This window comes from Euprymna scolopes, chromosome 19, assembly GCF_053919585.1.
Source record: "Euprymna scolopes isolate OS-2025 chromosome 19, ASM5391958v1, whole genome shotgun sequence".
Taxonomy (NCBI): Eukaryota; Metazoa; Mollusca; class Cephalopoda; order Sepiida; family Sepiolidae; genus Euprymna; species Euprymna scolopes.
In genome coordinates this window covers 82,584,351-82,607,301 of record NC_136500.1, presented here as the reverse complement: position 1 = coordinate 82,607,301, position 22,951 = coordinate 82,584,351, and the positions used below count along the sequence as shown (strand labels likewise).

The 22,951-nt window shown below is 33.8% G+C and overlaps 1 protein-coding gene across 4 annotated transcripts in view; it reads right to left on the bottom strand.

The window, feature by feature from the left end:
- The window catches only part of LOC145239792 (uncharacterized), a 364,141-nt gene that overhangs the window by 229,768 nt on the left and 111,422 nt on the right, over nucleotides 1-22,951 (bottom strand). For all 4 annotated transcript variants that reach the window (XM_080103293.1, XM_080103291.1, XM_080103294.1 and 1 more), the window contains exons 5-9: nucleotides 21,052-21,183; nucleotides 17,945-17,993; nucleotides 14,960-15,184; nucleotides 7,775-7,917; nucleotides 4,895-5,127 (exon numbers count right to left, since the gene is read on the bottom strand). In XM_080103293.1, the coding sequence (XP_079959419.1) occupies nucleotides 4,895-5,127; nucleotides 7,775-7,917; nucleotides 14,960-15,184; nucleotides 17,945-17,993; nucleotides 21,052-21,183 (782 nt within the window). The remainder of the gene's footprint in view (nucleotides 1-4,894; nucleotides 5,128-7,774; nucleotides 7,918-14,959; nucleotides 15,185-17,944; nucleotides 17,994-21,051; nucleotides 21,184-22,951) is intronic.

Sequence of the window (22,951 nt, the reverse complement as noted above, 5' to 3'; positions counted from 1 at the left end):
AAAAAAAAAAACATATCATAAAACTTTAATTAAACTTGGAAATACGATTTAAAAAATAGCGCAGATCAATAAGTGCATTATCACCGATTTTTGCATCAAAACTGATTAAAAAGCTTGCTGCATGTCTGAATACCCTTTATATAAAATTTCAAATGTTCAGACCCAAAATTAGTTGAATAGTTTGCTAGAGAGCGCAAAGGTCAAATCTTTGGAACTTTAACCCCTTGACAGCCAAATTTCTCTCCGAAAACCGATTAAAAAGATTTTCCCAAATCTCGATATTCCTTATGTCAAATCTCGAGTCTATAGACTGAAAATTGACAGAGTAGTTTGGTAGGGAAATGTACACACACAGACACACACAGAGAGACAATTTCACTTTTATAGATATATAGATTACTCATGTGGTTCTGGATATTTTCTATTAATGTACTTCGTTTAATTTGATATGATTTAAAAGCATCAGAGTACCGAGTAAATGCTTTATTTAACTGTTTAAATATTTTTTTTCACCATCTTGTTTAATCATTCTTATTACTAAACTAAATACTGGAGGTATAAAATCTATCAAATTTAGGGTAACACGAGCTATTCTTAAAAACTCGGACATATTGTTACCGTAAAACATATATATAGGCATGCGCTATTTTTTATGTGGCATACGAACTATTTTAAAAGAGAAGGCGTTTCTTATCAAACATTTTATAAATAAATATTCTATCCTCAATTTTTATATCTAAATCCAGGAGTGTAGCATTTGTTCCTCTATGTTCACATTTTAATTCTAACTCCTTAGGATAAATCAAATGTTTATTTTTATTTTTTTCAAATTCCTTATTATCATTTATACATATAAGGTCGTCTATAAATCTCCTGCAACGATGATAATTATATGTTTTATATATTTCATTCTTTTTTTTTTTAATGACGTATATATATATATTGACGTATATATATATTCTAGTCTATGTAAATGCATATTTGCCCAGAAAGATGCAGGATCTAAACCCATAGAAATGCCTATATTTTGAACAAATATTTTATTTCCTATTTGAAAGTAGCTTTCTTCAATAAGATGACTAAGTATTTTAAAAATAGCTTTGGCAACACTAGTCTTACCATTTTTCGTTTTACAAGACAAGGCTTTTAGATCTTGAGAAGTCTACATATTTACCTTTACTGCCTGCAAAAGCTAGATCTACGGTATTATTTAAGTCTTTAATTATTTATTTATGTTGTATTTTTGTAGATAAAGTACTAAAATTATACGTTGCTATTGATTTAGCTTTTTTTTTCGAGAATTTATTCTATTTAATTTTTCTTTTACTGGATACGCATTATTTATCACCCAAAATAGATTTTTATTACTATAGAATTTCCTTTTCTGGTGGAAATTATTTATTTGATTAATAATTAGTTTAAATACTTCAAATATAACTTTACTTAATGGCTTCTTAATGCACATTTTTGAAGCAACAGTAAAACGGGCACTGCATGCTAGGTAACCAATACGTATATGGAAGTTTTTTTCATTTTTATTTTCTAATTTTAATCCTAATTTTTCACAAACAATGCTGTTATTTAAAACAATACTGTCGACTTCATTATTACTTAATTTTTAGGTATCAGAAGCTTTACCAATAATTCCTACTTCTAACAATAAACGTTGTATATAATACCTTTTACATATAAAATCTATATTATTTGCTGCTTTATCAATGGGAACTATTAGAAAATTATTTTAAAGTATATGAAGTTCCATAAGTATTTGTGAATTTATAAGAAGAGGATTAGTTTTTTTTTGTTTTTTTTTTAGGATGTTTTAAAGGGACTGACTGACAAACTGAAAAGACAGTTCTTCAGGGAAGTGGTAGAGTCTGTCCTTGTTTAAGGTGCTACAACCTGAACACTCACCAAAAGATTGGAAAGAAAACTAGACGGCACATACACCCGTATGCTAAGAACAATATTAAATATATCTTGGCAAAATCATCCCACGAAGCAGCAACTTTATGGCAACCTACTTGCCATATCTAATACCATCAGAAAAAGACGCCTACGATTTGCCAGTCATTGTCTGAGGAGCAAGCATGAATTGGTGAGTGATATATTGCTATGGACTCCATGACACAGACACGCAAGCAGAGGACGACCTAGATCCACGTACATCCAACAAATAGCACACAACGCCAACTATGAACCTGAAGATCTGATGGAAGACAGGAAACTCTGGAGAGGAAGAGTCACATTGGTCAGGGCAAGGAGCCTGTCATGATGATGATGATGATGATGCCTGCAAAAGCTAGATCTACAGTATTATTCAATTCTTTAATTATTTCTTTATGTTGTATTTTTGTAGATAAAGTACTAAAATCATACGTTGCTATTGATTTAGCTTCTTTTTTTTTTTTTTCAAGAATTTATTCTATTTGATTTTTCTTTTACTGGATATGCATTATTTATCACCCACAATAGATTTTTATTACTATAGAATTTCCTTTTCTGGTGGAAATTATTTATTTGATTAATAATTAGTTTAAATACTTTAGATATAACTTTACTTAATGGCTTCTTAATGCACATTTTTGAAGCAACAGTAAAACGGGCACTGCATGTTAGGTAACCAATATGTATATGGAAGTTTTTTTCATTTTTATTTTCTAATTTTAATCCTAATTTTTCACAAACAATGCTGTTATTTAAAACAATACTGTCGACTTCATTATTACTTAATTTTTAGGTATCTGAAGCTTTACCAATAATTCCTACTTCTAACAATAAACGTTGTATATAATACCTTTTACATATAAAATCTATATTATTTGCTGCTTTATCAATGGGAACTATTAGAAAATTATTTTAAAGTATATGAAGTTCCATAAGTATTTGTGAATTTATAAGAAGAGGATTAGTTTTTTTAGGATGTTTAATTATATGTCCTATATCATTATTACGGAAAGGAGCCATTTTACATTCACATTAGCGCCCTCCGGGACCCGGGCGACAAGATCAAAGTGTAGTATCTGTTCCGACAGATACTGCAAGCAAAGACCAGATGTGGGGGCAACCCCACATACCTGACCTTTAACCAACTCCCATTTCCCACCTCTCTGGAGCTGGTCCCCTTTTTCCATTCCCACTCCCTTCACTCCTCACATTAAAAATTGTCCTTGTGCCTAATTTGCTCGGTGGGGGAGCAAATAAATACCCACATTCTGGAGTATTTATCTTATTATTTATATTAATTTAATATTTATACTACGAAACTATTGGCTGTTGTACCTTTAAGTTCATTTGGTAATGATTGTATGACTATTGGATTATTAAATATTTTAGGTAAAGTTATATATATATATATATATATATATGACAAGAAAGTTCTTGCTGTTTTTAACTTTTAAATTCAGATAAACATATCTCGGCCCAAACAAAAATTTATTGATTGCAATAGGCACCATCAACACACTTTTTCCAACGCAAGACAAGTGTATTTATGGCTGAGACGTAAAAATCTTGCGTTCTGATGAAGATGAAGTCGGTGAAGGTGTTTTTTTTTTATATCGCTTAGGTTTTTGAAGCATTACTAATGCAAAAAATTGTAGTGAATCTTGAAAAAGCTAAAAAAAAATACCACTTTATTGTCAAAAACTAGTGTCAGATGGATAGATTTTGACTTGGAAAACAGCAATTCTTTCTCCATCGTCAGAAACATCACTCATGGAATTAACATTCCTGTCTCCAATGATTAATAAGTCATGCAAGAGTTACAAGATTGCCAAAAATAAAACCAAAGTCCACCTTCTATACTCCTTAATTCTAAAATAAGTTGTATTTCGTGGGGGTGGGAAGATCCTTCAAATTTTTCAGGGTGTTCACAGCTAATTGTACGAAAAAACAAAAAACAAAAAACGGTAGAATCTAAATGAGAGGAGAGAGTATTGGGGGTGATCATCTACAAATTTACCCTCTTCCACAAATTTCAGATTTTTTTTAGAGTAATTTAAAAGGGATTTTAGAAGGTATAATATGAACACAATTTTCGGTTTGATAATTCAAACATTTCAGATTTTCATTGAATTTTACCCATAGTCATTAGACACCAATTAAACAAGATTCCCTAAATTTCATTTTATTTCAAAGACTCATTTTAAACCTTAAATTTTAGATATTTTCTAGAATGGAAATTATGAAATGGATTTTGATCAAGTTTAGTATCATCCATATCTTTAGTTTAATTTTCATAGGCAAGCATCAAATTTCTGCCCGGAAGAATTTTATGTCTGTGTATGTGTGTAGCAATTTCCATGATGGCTGACGTGTTTTAGCACAAGTAATCAGGAAATAATAACGATGAAACAAAAACAAAATACATATCTTTTAATATTGAAAAATATTAAATTGTAGAAACAGTTTTTTTTTTTAATCACCAAAACAAATTAAAAAAAATATGCTTTTCAAACTTTTTCAAACTTAACGACTAAGGCTGGAACGTTATGGTTTGGTATCGATTCTAACTGATTGCACCCAAGTTATAATTAAAAAAATATATTGGGTACAACATAATAAGCAATGGAGTATTGTTCTATAATAAGAAATATGAAGTTTGTATAAATTAAAATATTCAAGCATATTTTACAACTGGGTCATGGGTGGGGGGGCACTACTATATACCGAGCACAACATAATTAATAGAGAATTGGCTATATAATAAATACGAAATCTGCATACATTAAAATATCATATTTAAGCGTATCTTATGACCGGACAACGCCGGGCAATCTTCTAGTATACATATCAAATTTATCATGAAATAATATACGTATCAAATTTATCATGAAATAATATACGTATCAAATTTATGATGAAATAATATACGTATCAAATTTCAAATTACCTGCACTTCCATTTGCCACCAGATATACAGGTACATTCTTCACAACCAATGACAGTTTTCTGTCCGACACGGACATTACTGCGACCAGGAAAACGACAAAAATTAACCTCTTCACTCTTTGGACATTGAGCAAGTTCACAGCTTGAACCTGGGAGAAAGCCGACCACTTCAAGCTCCACATTGGGATTGTCAGACTGTCTATGCAGCCTTCTGCAAGCAGTGGTGCTAAGTACCTGAGAGAAATAAGCAAAAAAAAAAAAAAGGAAGAACAGATATTATTTTAATCATATTTTTTTTTTTAATAATAACTCATCCGTTTACAATAATTAAAATGAAATAGGTTAATACGTACCATATTTTGACGCTTCTTTATAATAATAATGAAAAGAATGCAATTCTGAATTTTCGAGATGAGATGTGAATTCTTGCGCTATGTTTATTAATCGGACTACTATTATCATTTTGGGTATTATTAGCACAACGTTTCGGCCGTTGCAACCTGTGACCTTCTTCGGGTGTTGAGAACATGCTTCTTTTTCTACTAAGGAAAAGAGAGTTGGCTCTGCATAACAAGAATTCGGACCGTTTGTTTGAGGATGGGTCCGTGGATCATAAAGAAGGTTCAATCATCAGGAGTCACTAAGATATTTCGTAATGGTTTTCCTATGACTCAATTTTTCGGGATATCTATACTAATTGTTAATATTAGTGAAAAAAAGTGTTTTATGAAACAGAGGATCGATACCCATGCGTATCTTTGTTTAAAAAAAAACACGATGTAAGGCGGGACAACTCTAAGAAAAAAAAAGTTTTTGTTATTGTGAAGTTACCTCCTTTGGAATGAGCATATATCATGTTTTCTTTTTCTGTGATTTTGAAATTAGAGGCATCCAAATGCAACTTAGGTCTATTCTGGCGTGACTAATGATGTTATTATTATCTATCATATGTGCTGCCTCTTTAATTTTTCTGATCCGCCATCTTTCTTCTGTATCCAGTATTTTAACATCATCCCATATTGGGGAATGGTTACTCCCTTTCTTCCACACATGTTCAGCCAGGGTTGATTTTTCGATTTCTCTGCGTGTGATAGCTCTTCAGTGTAATTCTAGTTTCACTTTGAGGGGGCGGCATGTTTCACTGTTGTAAAGTTTTCTCCAATTTACATGAAATCTCATAAACGCACTTTTCTGTCATGAGTTTTTGAGTCAGGGGTTTTACATGCATCAGGTATTTTCGGAGTGTTGAGTTGCTCTTAAACACCCAAGATGAGAATAATAGTCTGATTAATCAACATAACACAAGCAATGGAAAGAATGGTTTATCATTTTTTTTTCCAGATTATCGTATGTTCTTATTTTTAAGACAAAAAAAAAATGCGATTTGGCGGAAAACCATGGAGATTAATTGAATGTGAGTGAATTTGACCAAAGTGATGATCAGTTGTTGAAGGATTGGAAAATCCATAATAAGAGGAAAGTTCCCCATGCTCAACTTGTGGAAATAAAGTCGGGTGCAATTAAATTTTTTTGCGGTACCAGTAAGCATTAGATACACAATAAGTGCAGTGGAATTACCTTACTTTGTAGGTTGCGAAAGCATAATTAGCTTATGTACAAGAAATATAAGACAATCGAAATAGATTTTAATCTCAAAACTTACTATGACAGACCCGAAATCCAAATGGCATCTTATACTAAATTTAATGCAATTCTGGCCAATTCCTTTGAAAACTCTAAATGTTTATTATTTATTTAAAAATTATTTAAAAGGTATTAAAAAGTCTGTACACACCTGTTTCTTGTGTGGTCCCATGCAGACAAAAAGAAAAGAAAAGAAAAAAATTGGCTGCCTTTCCGGTTTTATGCTAATCCAACTAATCGCTTTATGCAAATGAGATGCTGCTGATTGTAGTATAAAAGGGCAGAAAAGAGTAAGCGCAGCATCACTTTGTTCTTAAACAAAAAAAAACACACACAAGTTCTTTGCAGAGATGAACATGAAATGGATAACAAGATTTTTGTGATCTTATGTTATCCATCTAGGATTTTTTTCTCTCCTAATAGTGAGAAATAGTAGGGCTCATAGAAGCAGAATCAGCGTGTAGATTTGATCCTTCTTTCTTTCTCTTCTTGTGTAATAGTGTCGGTAATAGTTGAAGCAATTAAAACCATTATTTTGCTTTGGTTTATTTCTTTTTAGAATATTACTATTATATATAGTATAGATCGTACTATTATATATATAGTATATATTGTATTAGTATGTATAGGATATATTGTACTAGTATGTATAGGATATATTGTACTAGTATGTATAGGATATATTGTATTAGTAAGTATAGAATTTATTGTACTAGTATGTATATGATTTATTGTACTAGTAAGTATAGGATATATTGTACTAGTAAGTATATGATTCATTGTACTAGTAAGTATAGGATATATTGTATTAGTAAGTATAGGATAGTATAGATTGTACTATTACATATAGTGTAGATTGTACTACTACATATAGTATAGTACAGATTGCATGGTACAAATCTTCCCCTCGTCTGCTCACATGAGAAAGAACAGAAGGAGAGTTCTGCCAAACATGCACAGCTTTCTTCAGACTGAAGACTCAAAGGAAAATCTTTACTAGTTTCTTCTCTGCGTATCACTAAGGACTTCTTGCACATGACGTCATTTCTTGACACAGGAAATTTCCAATAAGAAATTAGGTTCTCCTTCGTAATCTAATTTCTAAGAGAAATTTCATTTTCTGACAATGTTCAACATTTTAATGTCACTACAATGCAAATTCTACATATTTGACACCCGGGAAATGTTGGGTTGTTCTGCTTGTATGTCATGATATTCAGTTATTAAAGTGACTTACCTGACATTTTGTGCGCATTATCTGCGATCCTGTAATAATGTCGTTAATATTCACAGAGTATTCTCTTTGACAACAGGCACCTGACATTGTATTCTTCTGACATTCGGATAAAGAAACAAAGTTGTTTACATTTCCTCCGCATCCTGAAAGTAAAAAAAAAAAAAAAAAAGCGATGAACAAAATTAATAAAGATTTTATATTTCACATATCAAGACAACTTATATTCACGACGTTTCGACTGTCGTACTCTCCAGACTTCTTCAGTTATCTTTGTTGACATTAGCACTTCAGTCAGTATCAATATTAGAATTTTTTAATAGTGATATTAGATATTCGAAGTGTTGTCAGACCGAAACTTACCTGCATCATAGACTCCTCCAATACTATATTACGATGTGAGATAACACTATCAGGGAGTAGTATCATAATACCATAGAACCTTCAGGAGTACTAATAGTATGCAGTGCATACAACTACCCATAACGGACATCACCGGACAGTAAGCTCCACTTACCCTTTATCCTATCCTTGTAATATTTTGGTTAATATATTTTTCTTACATGTAATCCGTGTTCAGTGTTTTCCTTTTGTAATCCCAACCTTGGGTCCACATCAGTAAGTTTACTAGTATATACAGTTTTTTTATACTAAAGTTACCATTACTTATCAAGACCAAAAGTCACTCGAGTATAAGGGTAAATGAAATCGATAGATTTTCAGTTGAATGATGAAAAATATTATGAGAAGATTGAAAATGATGAATGGGATGGACAAAATTTGATTACTTAAGAGAACGATTTGACAAGTATTTGTTAACATTAAATGTTGGCCGATCTGTCACATTGTTAAATAGCATGTTTGATGAGCGCAGAGATGGTATAGACACATCTTAAGATGATCTGTTTTTGTTTCATTTTTTCTTTGGCAAACTAAGTTTAATAAGACTTCACTCAATAAAGGATGTTCATTTCTCCTAGATTCTCTAAACGTTGATGAATATATAAATAATTTCGTTTTTTCTTTTTCATTATATATATATATTATTTTGTTTATTCTCATAAATTGGATGAGAAGGTCACCTTTTAATACACAAAAAAGAATGACTCATCTTCTCTAAAAATAGGAACCAGCCGGTCTTTGTTTGATAAAAGCCTGGCTATTGGCTGGTGAAAAAGGGACAGGAATAACAAAGAATCTGATTGGTTAGCAAACTTAATATCACAAGTGTGTGTGTGTGTATATATATATATATATATATATATATATATATATATATATATATATATATATAAGTTTTGTAAAATATATAAAGCCAGTAGCGGAGGGGCGCTCAGCTTTACACTTAAATATAATATTTTAATTTGTTCAGATTTCGTATATATTATTATAGAGTCGTGATTTTAAAAGTAAAACAAAAATTATTTAGGTGCTAGAATCGAAACCGAAACTGTAACATTCAAAGCTACTGACGTTATCACTATACTAACGTGACAGCGTGACACGCATATAAAGTGATTAAAAATTAAAAATTTAAAAATAAACTAAGATGAATGTACAAACTGTGCAACGATATTGTTAAGTTTTGAACCCTTAAAAATAATTTAAATCGGCTAAAGACGCATAAAAAAAACGGTGTGTAAAAAATCCAATCATCTGAGGCCCCCAGCACCGCTCTGCATTTTTTTTTTTTGTAGGAGATAGAGTTTGAAAATATGGAGACAGACTTTTATATATAGCTTTTATATATTAAATTAAGCTACACAGAATTTTCCATGTTTAATCCTTGTGAGATGAAACGCAAAAAATTCTGTGTAGCTTAATTGCCATATATATTTTCAAAACTTATTACCTAGCTCTACTTACGTATTGAGCACTTTAAATACTGAAAATAGATACATATAACTTTATGCAGATACATAAAATAATAATAATAATAATATATATATATATATATATATATATATATATATATATATATAATCGCGTTGACACACCGGTTCTCGTCAGATCACTGAAGTTAAGCAACGTTGAGCCTGGTTAGTAGTAGATGGGTGACCATTTGGGAATTCTAGGCGCTGTATGAGCTCTCCACTTCTCTCGGCATTTGTTTCTAGTCGTCCTGTACACTTCACTTGCTACTGGTATACAACAATGTTGACCCAGGAGAGGTGTGGTTGGGGATTGCGCACCTCCTACCAATAAGACTTTCACGCGCAGGCACCCCTTTGTGAGTAATCATAATCTGTCAAAGACTGGGGGAGCCCTTTTACACATGTATATATATATATATATATATATATATATATATATATATATATATAATTATTATTATTATTATTATTATTATTATTATTATTATTATATGCATCAACATAAAGTTCTCCCTTATATATGTATTGAGGATAAAGATTAATAATTGTTAGTTATGAATCAGTTTCAAAAGGAGAAAACAAAACAAAGTCAAATTGGATGTACGATCGTTTCGGAAACGATACTCATTTTATTAATATTCACAAATAATATCGGTATTAATTCAATGAATGTTTTTTTTTAATATTGTCTTCTCATCAGCACAAATAGGGTGAGGAGGTTAAGACACCAAAATAAACTAGCATTTTTATAGTAGGTAAGGTGGATAAGTTTTTTTGTTGAACGGCATGTGGATATTTGTCTTAAAGTTTGTCATTATATAAATAAACATGTTATATTCGTATTTTGGGCACAAATGATTGAATATATCTATATATTTTGGCCAAGATCAAAGTGTAGTATCTGTTCCGGCAGATGCTGCACTTGGGATGGTTTGTACCAGTCGATGGAGGGGAGGCCCTCTATACTGGGACAATTATTATTTTTGGTAACCAGAGTGCCCCCTTTTTGCCTACTTTTAGGGGAGCTGGTTTTTACCTCACATTAAAAACGGCCTTGTGCCTAATTTGCTCAGTGGGGGAGCAAATAAACACCATCTGTTCCGGCAGATGCTGCACTTAAGATAATTTGTACCAGTCAATGGAGGGGAAACCTTTTATACTGGGACAATTATTATTTTTGGTAACCAGAGTGCCCCCTTTTTGCCTACTTTTAGGGGAGCTGGTTTTTACCTCACATTAAAAACGGCCTTGTGCCTAATTTGCTCAGTGGGGGAGCAAATAAACACCATCTGTTCCGGCAGATGCTGCACTTAAGATAATTTGTACCAGTCAATGGAGGGGAAACCCTCTATACTGGGACAATTATTATTTTTGGTAACCAGAGTGCCCCCTTTTTGCCTACTTTTAGGGGAGCTGGTTTTTACCTCACATTAAAAACGGCCTTGTGCCTAATTTGCTCAGTGGGGGAGCAAATAAACACCATCTGTTCCGGCAGATGCTGCACTTAAGATAATTTGTACCAGTCAATGGAGGGGAAACCTTTTATACTGGGACAATTATTATTTTTGGTAACCAGAGTGCCCCCTTTTTGCCTACTTTTAGGGGAGCTGGTTTTTACCTCACATTAAAAACGGCCTTGTGCCTAATTTGCTCAGTGGGGGAGCAAATAAACACCATCTGTTCCGGCAGATGCTGCACTTGAGATGGTTTGTACCAGTCAATGGAGGGGAAACCCTCTATACTGGGACAATTATTATTTTTGGTAACCAGAGTGCCTCCTTTTTGCCTACTTTTAGGGGAGCTGGTTTTTACCTCACATTAAAAACGGCCTTGTGCCTAATTTGCTCAGTGGGGGAGCAAATAAATACCATCTATATATCTATAAAAGTGAAACTGTGAGTGTGTGTGTGTGTGTGTGTGTGTGTGTGTGTCTGTCTGTCTGTCTGTCTGTTTGTTTGTGTACATTTCCCTACGCAATAACTGTCAATTTTAAGTCTACAGACTCGAAATTTAATATACAGAGTACTGAGATTTGGGAAAATCTTTGTGATCCGTTTTCGGCCAGAAATTTTGATGTTAAGGGGTCACAATACAACGATTTGATCTTTGAGAACTCTACCAAACCCCCTTCGACAATTTTGGGTGTGAACACTTGAAATTTTAGAGATAGGTTCCTTGGACATGGATCCAACTTAATAACTTGATTTGAACCCAAAACAATAAATGATAAGGGGTTAGAATAGGGGTCAAATTTAAAAAAAAGTTGACCTCTGCGGTCTCTACCAAATTACTCATACATTTCCTGGTCGAACATTTGAAATTTTACATAAAAGGTATTCAGTGATAGGGCAAGCTTTTTCATCGGTTTGGGTCGAAAATTTGAGCTACCAATATATAAATGTATGTATGTATGTTTCCATATCTGCCTAACACTTTCGACAGAGGCAACGGATTTTTACCAGATCAGTATCATTTTGAAGCTCGACCTTTCAGACGACAAATATCGAAAAATTGGCTAAAAACATTAATATCTTCACCTTCAACTGGGCACTTTTCTACAGCGGGGGGGGGGCGCTATTTTCGCCGATATTTGTAAAAGTCATCCTCTCCTTTCGATTATCTAGCCTTAATTTTAACCTACGTCACTTCCGGTTTGGCGGTGGTCGTAATAGCAAAGAGGTAAGGGTTTTTTTTTCCGTTCTTTTCCTCCTTCGCGGTACTGGTTCAAGCCTGCCTTCCTACTACCACGTTTTTTTTTTTTGTTTTTTTGCTCAACATACACATCATACACCCGGGTAACGCCGGGCTAAAATGCTAGTCTATATATCTATAAAAGTGAACGTGTGTGTGTACATTTCCCTACGCAATAACTCTGTCAATTTTTAGTCTACAGACTCGAAATTTGATATACAGGGTACAGAGATTTGGGAAAATCGACGGAATCGGTTTTCGGCCAGAAATTTGGAGATTAAGGGGTCAAAGTTCAACGATTTGACCTTTGAGAACTCTACCAAACTCCTCCGCCAATTTTGGGTCTAAACACTTGATATTTTAGATATAGGTTCCTTGGACATGGATCTAACTTTATAACTTTATTTGAGCCCAAAACAATAAATGTTAAGAGGCCATAATACGGGTCAAATTTTTAAAAAAAGATGACCTCTGTGATCTCTTCCAAATTACTCAGACAATTTTTGGTCTAATCCTTTGAAATTTGACATAAACGGTATTCAGAGATAGGGCACGCCTTTTAATTGGTCTGGATTGAAAATTTTTAGTTACCAATATATAAATGTATGTATGTATGTATGTATGTGTGTATGTATGTATGTATGTTTGTATGTCTGCCTAAAACTTTCGACAAAGGCGACGGATTTTACCCAGATCAGTATCGTTTTGAAGGTCGACCTTTCAGACGACAAATATCGAAAAATTGGCTAAAAACATTAATATCTTCACCTTCAACTGAGTACTTCTACAAGAGAGGGGTCGCTTTTTTGCCGATATTTTTGAAAGTCATTCTCTCCTTTCGATTGTCTAGCCTTAATTTAAACATAAGTCACTTTCGGTTTGGTGGTAGTCGTAACAAGTTTTTCCCTGTTTTTTCCCTCCTTCACGGTACGGGTTCGAGCCTACCTTCTTACTACCTCTTCTTTTTTTTTTTTGCTCAACATACACATCCAAACACCCGGGCAACGCCGGGATGAAATGCTAGTCTATATATCTATAAAAGTGAACGTGAACGTGTGTGTGTGTGTGTGTGTGTGTACATTCCCCTACGCAATAATTCTGTCAATTTTTAGTCTACAGACTCGAAATTTGATATACAGGGTACTGAGATCTGGGAAAATCTTTGTAATCGGGGTTCGGCCAGAAATTTGGCTGCTAAGGGATCAAAGTTCAACGATTTGACCTTTGAGAACTCTACTAAACTCCTCCGCCAATTTTGGGTCTAAACACTTGAAATTTTAGATATAGGTTCCTTGGACATGGATCTAACTTAATAACTTTATTTGAGCCCAAAACAATAAATGATAAGGGGTTAGAATAGGGGTCAAAGTTAAAAAAATTGACCTTTTTTTCTTTTTTTTTTTTTTTGCTGAGCATACACCTCCAAACACCCGAGCAACGCCGGGCACCCATGCTAGTATATCTATAAAAGTGAAATTGTCTGTGTATCTGTCTCTGTGTGTACATTTCCCTACCAAATTACTCTGTCAAATTTCAGTCTACAGACTCGAGATTTGACATAAGAGGTATTGATATTTGGAAAAATCTTTATTTGGTTTTCAGCCAGAAATTTGGCTGTCAAAGGGTCAAAGTTCAACGATTTAACCTTTGAAAATTCTACCAAACTTCTCCGCAAATTTTGGGTCTATACAGTTGAAATTTTAGATGTAGGTTTCTTTGGCATGGATCAACCTTTTTAACTTGATTTGAGCCCCAAACAATAAATGTTAAGAGGTCAAAATTGGGGTCCAAGTTAAAAATAACTTGACCTCTCAGCCAATTTTTGGTCTAAACATTTGAAACTTTACATAAAGTATATTCAGACGTAGGTTAAAGTTTTTTGATCGGTATTTGGCCGAGTATTTGGCTGCCAAGGGATAAAAGTTTAAAAGATTTGACTTTCGCGGTCTCTAGCAAACTATTCAGCTAATTTTGGGTCTAAACATTTTAAATTTTACATGAAGGATATTTAAGACATGCAGCAAGCTTTTTAATCAGTTTCTGAGCGAAAATTTGACTGCAAGAAGGCCAAAGATGAAAGAGTTGACCTTTGTAGACTCTACCAAACTCGTCCACCAATTTTGGGTGTAAACACTTAAAATTTTAGATGCAAGCTACCTGGACATAAGTCAAACTTTTTAATATATATATATATATATATATATATATATATATATATATATATATATATATATATATATATATGCACATAAAGTTATGAACAGTACATAGGGCCCGAGCAAAGCCGGGCTAAACTATTAATATATATAAACATAGTGTAATATCAGTTCCATACATTAACCCGATGAATGCTTACGAGAATAAAACACAGAAAATTCTTTGTAGTTTAAATGCTATACATACACGCACACAAGAGAGAGAGAGAGAGAGAGGCCTATCTCTGCTAAATATTTACTTACAAGGTGTTCACATGGTATAGCAAACTTTTCAAAGTGTTTGGAAGTGAATCCTATTGATAGAAACATATAAGCATATACACATGCTTAACCTTATATAAATAAGAGATGTTGTAGTTACTGCCATTAAATATATGGAGGAGGACCAAAATCGCAGACAAACTTACCTGTGTAGTTGAATGGTAGACATTGGTGAGATTGCTGATCAAAATAGTATCGCAATTGTACGTCATGACAATAACCAGGATCCGACTGCCAAACGTACGGATTCATCCATACTTCACAATGGATCCCGCTATACGGATGAGGACATTTGCAATGGAAGGTACCTTTTTCAATGTTGCTGATACACGTCCCGCCATGTTGACACGGGGAACTCAGACAAGGTGCTACTAATATACAAAAAGAAAAGTTTAAGGCTGACAATTGACTTATTTAAATGTGAAACTCAAACTCATACAATCGTTGAAAGTTAATGTTTTTGATTTCTTTTACATGAGAATTGATTATTCGTATTATTTGATTTCTTTGGACTACTGTTCTCAACTTGAGTGTTGGTTTCAATCAATGTAACCATTGACCTTCTTCAGGTGCATCTTGTCGTACTTTCTGTTGAACTCGGGAATCTTCATGGATATTTTAAATGGATCCAATTATTTAATCCACTGGGGGGGGGGGTTAATCATAAATGACGGAACAAGAGTATGCTACCCCCCCCCCCGTGGATCAAATAAAGAGTTTCATTTGAAATTCTATGCAGATCCCCTGAGTTTGACAGAAAGTTTCCTTGAGTTCAACAGAAAAACTACTGAGTTTGACAAGAAGAAGGTTGGAGGTTACGTCGACCGAAACGTTATGAAAATAACACTCAAGATAAGAACAGTAGTTCAAACAATCCAAATAATATGAATACCTTAATTTTCACCATTTCATTTTTTTAATCTGTAGTATCATATGTAACAAATATATGTTAATATTCAAGAACACATTACCTGAAAGTACTTCCTTTAAACTCTTCGGCCTAAAGTTTACAGAGAACATGGACTGGAGCATTGCCAAGGCTGCTGCGAAGAAGGTGGGCTAGAAAGCTACTTACGCCTGAAAGTATCCTGCACCTCTATAAGGCCACTATTCGCCCATGTATGGAGTACTGTTGTCACATTTGGACTGGTGCATCTGCTACTTGTCTCTCACTCCTTGACAGCGTTCAAAAGAGAGTCGCCAACCTGATAGGTCCTGAACTGTTATCTAAGCTTCAGTCTCTGTCCTACCGACGAAATGTTGCATCTCTCTGCTTGTTCTACAAGTACTTTATTGGTGAATGCTCTGACAATCTACAAGCACTTGTACCCCTTGACGTGAATACCCCTGAAAAATCCGACAAGCAACTAAATCCCACCCCTTCACAGTAGAGATCCCTAGGTGTAAGAAAGCATTCTACTTCAATAGTTTCTTCCCCAGAACTGCTAGACTTTGGAACTCCCTTCCAGGATTCTGCTTTCCCAACTGTACTGACATGCAAAAGTTCAAGAGTAATGTGAACAGACATCTTGCTACTCATCTCCCCTCATAATACCCCCGCAACTTATGCCCCCGATAGTAACCCCCTATGTCAAAGTGGCACTGTGCCTTGTTTGGGGTGAAAACTGAATAAAAAAAAAGTAAATAAAAATTAAAACACATAATTGGTTATATGAAAGCTGAAAAAGTAATATAGAATTTTAATAACGACACTAACAGTCAATGCTGTGAAGGTGATTAGTGAAAAATGTCTCCAGTTTAACCATGTTTGAAGCCAAATTAAACATCTTTAGAAACAGATAAAATGCATTTTTTTTTTCAAAAGAACATAAAAATTGACTATTAAGAATAAAATATGGATAATGTAGAACAGAAGCTATTGATGATAAACTTCGGAAATCAAACTGGCTTCTATTTATACGCATGCGTTGAAACTGGGGTTAGGTTAGACTTAGAAAAATGATAATACAGATAGTAGCAGCAGCAATAGTTCCCGATTAACGATTTTTAATCTATGTTTAATTTCCAAGCTCATTGTTAGCGCTGATTGATACAAGCATTTAATTTCCTTTCTGGCTTGTCATCTGTCAGGCAAGCTGAGCACGTGATGGTAGATTATAAAAGGGATAGCTTACTATTTACTCCATCTTTCTTACCTATATGAGGACAGTTCATCACATTGTGTGGACCAATCCCCTAAACTCACCTCTTTGAACGTTTGGGTCCTGGATTGACAAGAACAACTAAGATTCCAACATGGCTATAACCGCATACACATGGACAATAATGTAAGATGCACAAACATAACTACTTACGCATAGCTTGATTTCAACATAGTATGAACTTTCTCATACAACGCCTTCTCATATATAAACTCTTTTCTTTTCCTTACAAACAAGAAATTCAACCCATACTTCATATATGAACTCTTCTCTTTTACTTTCTGATGGGACATTTATTCAACACCACGTGGACTTTCTAACCGTTTGTCTTCATCCATACCGACGGACGTATTTATTTACTAGCATTTACTTCCCTTTCATTCTCCTTTATTCAAACCACAAGGATGATACAATAAATCGTCCCGTTTCTCAATTTTTTGAGATGAGGATTGATTATTCGTATTATTTCGATTCTTCGGACTACTGTTCTCATCTAGAGTGTTATTTTTACAACATTTCGGTTGATGTAACCACCGACTTTCTTTGGGTGTATCTTTTCGAACTTGGGAACCTGCGCAGAATTTCATGCTCTAATTCCGTTAGAAGTCTTAAAAACATTTGTAATTGTATCTCGAGTGTCGCCCACACTCATGATCGAACCTTCAACCTCCAGAAGAGTGTAACTTATAGTTCAATTTTACCAAGTGCTTTATCCACTACATCACGGGTCCTTGCACAAAATTACGTGCAGATTCCAGACTTAAATGAAAAGATCTCTAAGTTTGACAAATTACATCGACCAAAACCTTGTGAAAATAATACTCAAGATGAAAATAGTAGTCCAAAGAATCCAAATAATACGATCAATAAAGTTGTATTAAATGTTTGAATGAGACCTTGTCTACCTATTCTACAGACTAACATCCTGGTGTACATAATAAAAAGTATGGCTACAAAAACGTGACTTACTTGAGCAGTCTGGTATATCAGCTCGAACATTGCAGATTGGTTTGCCTTCCTTAATTAAAAAATAAATAAATAAATAAGGAACTGCTGACGCATGAGATTTCACAATGAATACAAATAACATTTTTAACTGTAAAAGTTTGTATATTATTTCTTATAAAAAGAAAACTAAGTTTCCAAAAGAAAAACGTGATAAACACACAAGAGCACAATATAGTTACGAAACTTGATTCTGTTAATAAGAATGGAAATAAGCATAAAGTATTTATTGTTATCTATACACTGAAGAGTTCTCATTCAAGGGAAACAATTTCTAGCAAAGGCGATAACAGAATTATTTATTACAAGAAGTATATACATTTATTATATAAAGGGCAGTTGTCTGGGTGTATGTGTGTCTGTATATCCAGCTACAAAAACTACAAAACAAATGCCCACAAAGTTGGTATATTTCTTGATCAGCGTTGCCCTGGATGAATAATATTTAAAATTTAAAAAAGTATATTTATTCTCTGGGCATCAACTGGGCCAGCTCAAGTTTATATATATATATAACTTCAGTTCCTTCAGCCATAATCGAAACTGAAACCAAAACTTATGAAGAATTCTTGGTAAAATTATTTATGACAAGAAATGGAAGTACATAACAAACGACCCAGATGTAAGTGTGACCCACACACACTATCGTATTAATATATAGATGATATTTTTAAATGTCCTCTATATACAGTACTGATGAATGAGCTAAAGACGATTATTTAAATTAGTGATGGGACGATTCCAATATTTTTACCGATTCTGATACAAGTACAGATTCCAATTTTTTTTTATAATTATTAAATATTTTTCTATTGAGCTGTTTATTTTTTCTTGGGGTGGGGGCGGATTATCATAAATATCTGTGTAATATGTACATACATTTGTGGTAACGTAAAAATACACTTGTGTGTTAGTCAGAATCTATAGATTTTTCTTTTACAGGTAGTTCAAAATATATAAATATGCATTTTATTTTATTAGTAGTACCAGTAATGGAAAATTAAGTTTTAAACGTAGGTAAAAAAGAAACAAAAGAATCGTTTTTAGCATCGGAAAATAGGCAAAAAAATTTCTGATTCCAATTAATCGTCCCAACACTAATGCGAATGCCTTAGCATAATTATTTTTAAACAGTTTATAATCAGTTGATGTTTGGTGTTGTGCCATTTATATATTTATAATTTCACCGATATTAACATTAATTAAAATAGTTTAATAAAAAAAATTGATAATTTACTTTCCTAAAAATTATTTCAGGAGACTAAAGTGAGAAAAGGAAAGGAAAGGGAGGGGATAGCTGGATGACTGGTTGGTTGAATGTTTCTCTCTCTCTCTCTCTATCTCTCTCTCTCTCTCTCTCTCTCTCTCTCTCTCTCTCTCTCTCTCTCTCTTAACGTCGCCCTATTTTTCTCAAACGAATTGATTTCTTCTTTATTTTGATTTTATTTAGGGACTTATTTAAAAGATGAATAAATTTGCATCAACATCAACAAGGCGTTACTGTTTATTTATACGAATAAATGTGAAAGTTTTAGTCTTGTGCTTGAAAGAAACTTATGAATGAAATTCTGTTTGTGCATCCATTCTTTTTGTTGACTTTTATCCTCATCTTCGTAGTTGTTGTTGTTGTTTCGCCACGTTTCGACCAACTCATCCTCTGCCCATCTCCAGGTGATGAACCGTGACGGGATAGGAATGCCGAATCTTTTAACTGTATTCCCAGTAATTACTGCCTTCCATAGTTGTTGTCGCACCACGTTTTGGCCAACTAACCCTCTGACCTGCTTGGGTAGGATCGAAACCACTATCTTCAGACAATGCTCACCTGGAAACGTAGAGACTCAATGCCTATATCCACTGCGCCACAGAAGAAGGCCAGAGGGCGTTGGCCGAAACGTGACGAAACAATAATAACTATAAAGATAAAGACAACAGTTTATGAAGCGATAGCAAGCTGACAAAGTTAGCTAGTATATAACTCAAATTTTGATGATATTTATATCTTGTTTGCTTGTCTCCCTATACAATTTATCTGCATATGAATGTTTAGATGGTGGGAGGAAGGGCAAATAACATAAATAAAGGGCAAAGATTAAGTAATAGGAAGAGATGAATCTTTTGTGTTACTAACAAATCACCAATTATCAAGGTTAAAAGTCAACCGAGGATGAGGATTAATGAGATGAAGAGATTGACAGCGGAATAATGATGAATACTATGAGAGGATTGAAAGTCTCTATATACTACCCACTTAAAACAACAGTTGACTCAGAAAACAGTTATTCTTACCCCCTTGTTATGAATATAAGCCATGGATGGAGGATGTGGGAGTTATAAGGCAGAGAAAGGGAGGAGATAAGGAAGGGGAATAAAAAAGAAAGAGAAGAGAGGCAGGGAGTGGAAAGGAGAGAGAAGGAGTGGAAAGGAGAGAGAGAAAAGGGTAGGTAGGAGAAAAGAGAGAAAGAAAAGGGTAGGTAGGAGAAAAGAGAGAAAGAAAAGGGTAGGTAGGAGAAAAGAGAGAAAGAAAAGGGTAGGTAGGAGAAAAGAGAGAAAGAAAAGGGTAGGTAGTGGAAAAGAGAGAAAGAAAAGGGTAGGTAGGGGAAAAGAGAGAAAGAGAGGTAGGTAGGGGATAAGAGAGAGAGAGAGAGAGAGAGAGAGAGAGAGAGAGAGAGAGAGAGAGGAGGGTAAGTAGAGGAAAAGAGAGACAGAAGTAGTTAAGGGAAAACACAAAGGGTAGGTAGGGAAGGAGAGAGAGGAGTAGAAGATAGAGAGAGTGGTAGGGGAAGAAAGAGAAAGGTAGGGGAAGAGAGAGGTGGTGGAAGAGAGGGAGGTCGTGGAAAGAGAGAGAGAGAGAGAGGTAAGAGGAGAAAGATGGAGATTCAGGGAAAGAGAGGAGGGGGAAAAAAGGGGGATGGAAGAAAGAAGAGGAAAAATAAAGGCAGCGAAAACGGAGAGATAGGGATCATAATGACATCACAAGAGAGTTTGATAGATACTTGTAGGTTGCAAAAATGTTTTCATAAATAATTGAAATGGTTAAATTGCAAATGGTGATGAAAATACTGACTCACCTGACATTGGCACGTTGTACACATGTCAGTCTGCCATGTTTCCTTATCTTTATATATCTTGCCATCATATTTACACCGGGGTTCACACTCACACGTTTCCAGGTAGTCAACACGTTCAGACAGTTTCGTATTCTATATAATCAAATAAATAACAAACATGCGAATAAGTTTAACAACTTTTCATAATCTTTAAAAAAAAAAAGAAATTATTTGAAAAATTTTAAGCATTCTAAAATAAAATATCTTTTTTAAAAATTGGTGCTTCTGCAGAATAGTGGGATTTGAAACAAATGCATTTCAGATTAAAAACACTATTAAGTACTTACTTGTCATGTCGAAATTAGTATAAATTCCAAAAAAAATTACATAAATCATCCAGTAGATGTGTTAGATCTAGTTTTTACAAAAAATCATTCAAACTACTGTTCCGACATTTTGTATTTTGAAATGAGAAATTTTAATTGAAAGTAAGGGAGATAAGTCAGAATTGGCCACAAAGAACGGTTTCACATAAAAACGTACGATAAAACAAATTTGATAAATTTAATTTTTACTTGTAATTATTTGAATAATTTTTCGTAATTTTTCAAATTTATACTAACTTCAATATGATATATAAATAAGTAGGGGATGCTTAGTGGCTGTGATATAGGTGATCATTTTATGTTAAATCTATATGTGAAAGTAATCCTCTATTATAAAGTATAACATACTGCCCTTTTTGTTTTATTTATTTCTTACACCAACCTTTTCAGGCTGTTTACGTGTAATCGTAATCGCCTAAAACAGTAGAATCTTATTTTTGAGGATGGTGAATTAACAGAGTGCAGCGCTACATTTTCACTCGTGTGTGTGTGTGTGTGTGTATAAAGAGAGAGAGAAAGAGAGAGAGGGAGAGATGAAACAGAACAAACCAAATTATATGTCCATCAACGTTTCATCTTTATTTTAAGACTTTTTCATCTCTCCATTACGTCGGAATGCCTCTCGCACTAAGTTCACAATATATTGTAGTCTACATTGCACTGTAAAGAACTTACTGTTGATTTTCATCATCATCATCATCATCATCATCATCATCTCTCTCTCTCTCTCTCTCTCTCTCTCTCTCTCTCTCTCTCTCTCTCTCTCTCTCTCTCATATATATCTACTATTATATAAAAGAAACATTGTCTGTGTGCCTGGGAGTTCGCTCCCTATGGACTCGAAAACGGCCGAGTCAATTTTTATGAAATTTCACACAAAGGTATTTTATGTGTCTGACAGTGTTCTTAGATAGGTTTTGTGTCGAAACGTTTTCAATCGTATCGATAATTGATACTCAAAATAATCTGATGAAAGAGGAAACAGACAATTTTGGCCAAAGTTAATACCTTACATAGCCTAACATCACAAGTACATTTGAGAAGTTTTATTACCAACCAAGCCGAAAGGCCCGACATAAAATCAACAGTAGGTTCTTTGATATGACAGGAGCGCGTTCGAAATGAATGTTTCTGTTTAAGAAAAATTTAACAATAATACTTGACGTTTTTTATTTTAAACTAAGCCACTATCAACGCACCACCAGAAATGTCAGACATATAAAATCAACAGTAGATTAGTTTACATAACAAGAGTGTGTTCGAAATGAATGTTTCTGTTTAAAGCACCATTGAAGCATGATACTTGACTTTTGCATTTTAAACTTAGTCACTGCAAGAGGCATGTGAAGTTTCCTCCAGATGCATCGTGACGGGTTCTCAATTAGAGCAAGCAATTAATTGATTTGATTGAAAAATGGGCTAATTGATTTCGAAGACAATAAAAATATTGAAGTGTGGAACATTCGTTGCCCATCATTCAATTCCGGGCAACGTAGGGTTACATTGCTAGTAATATATATATATATATATATATA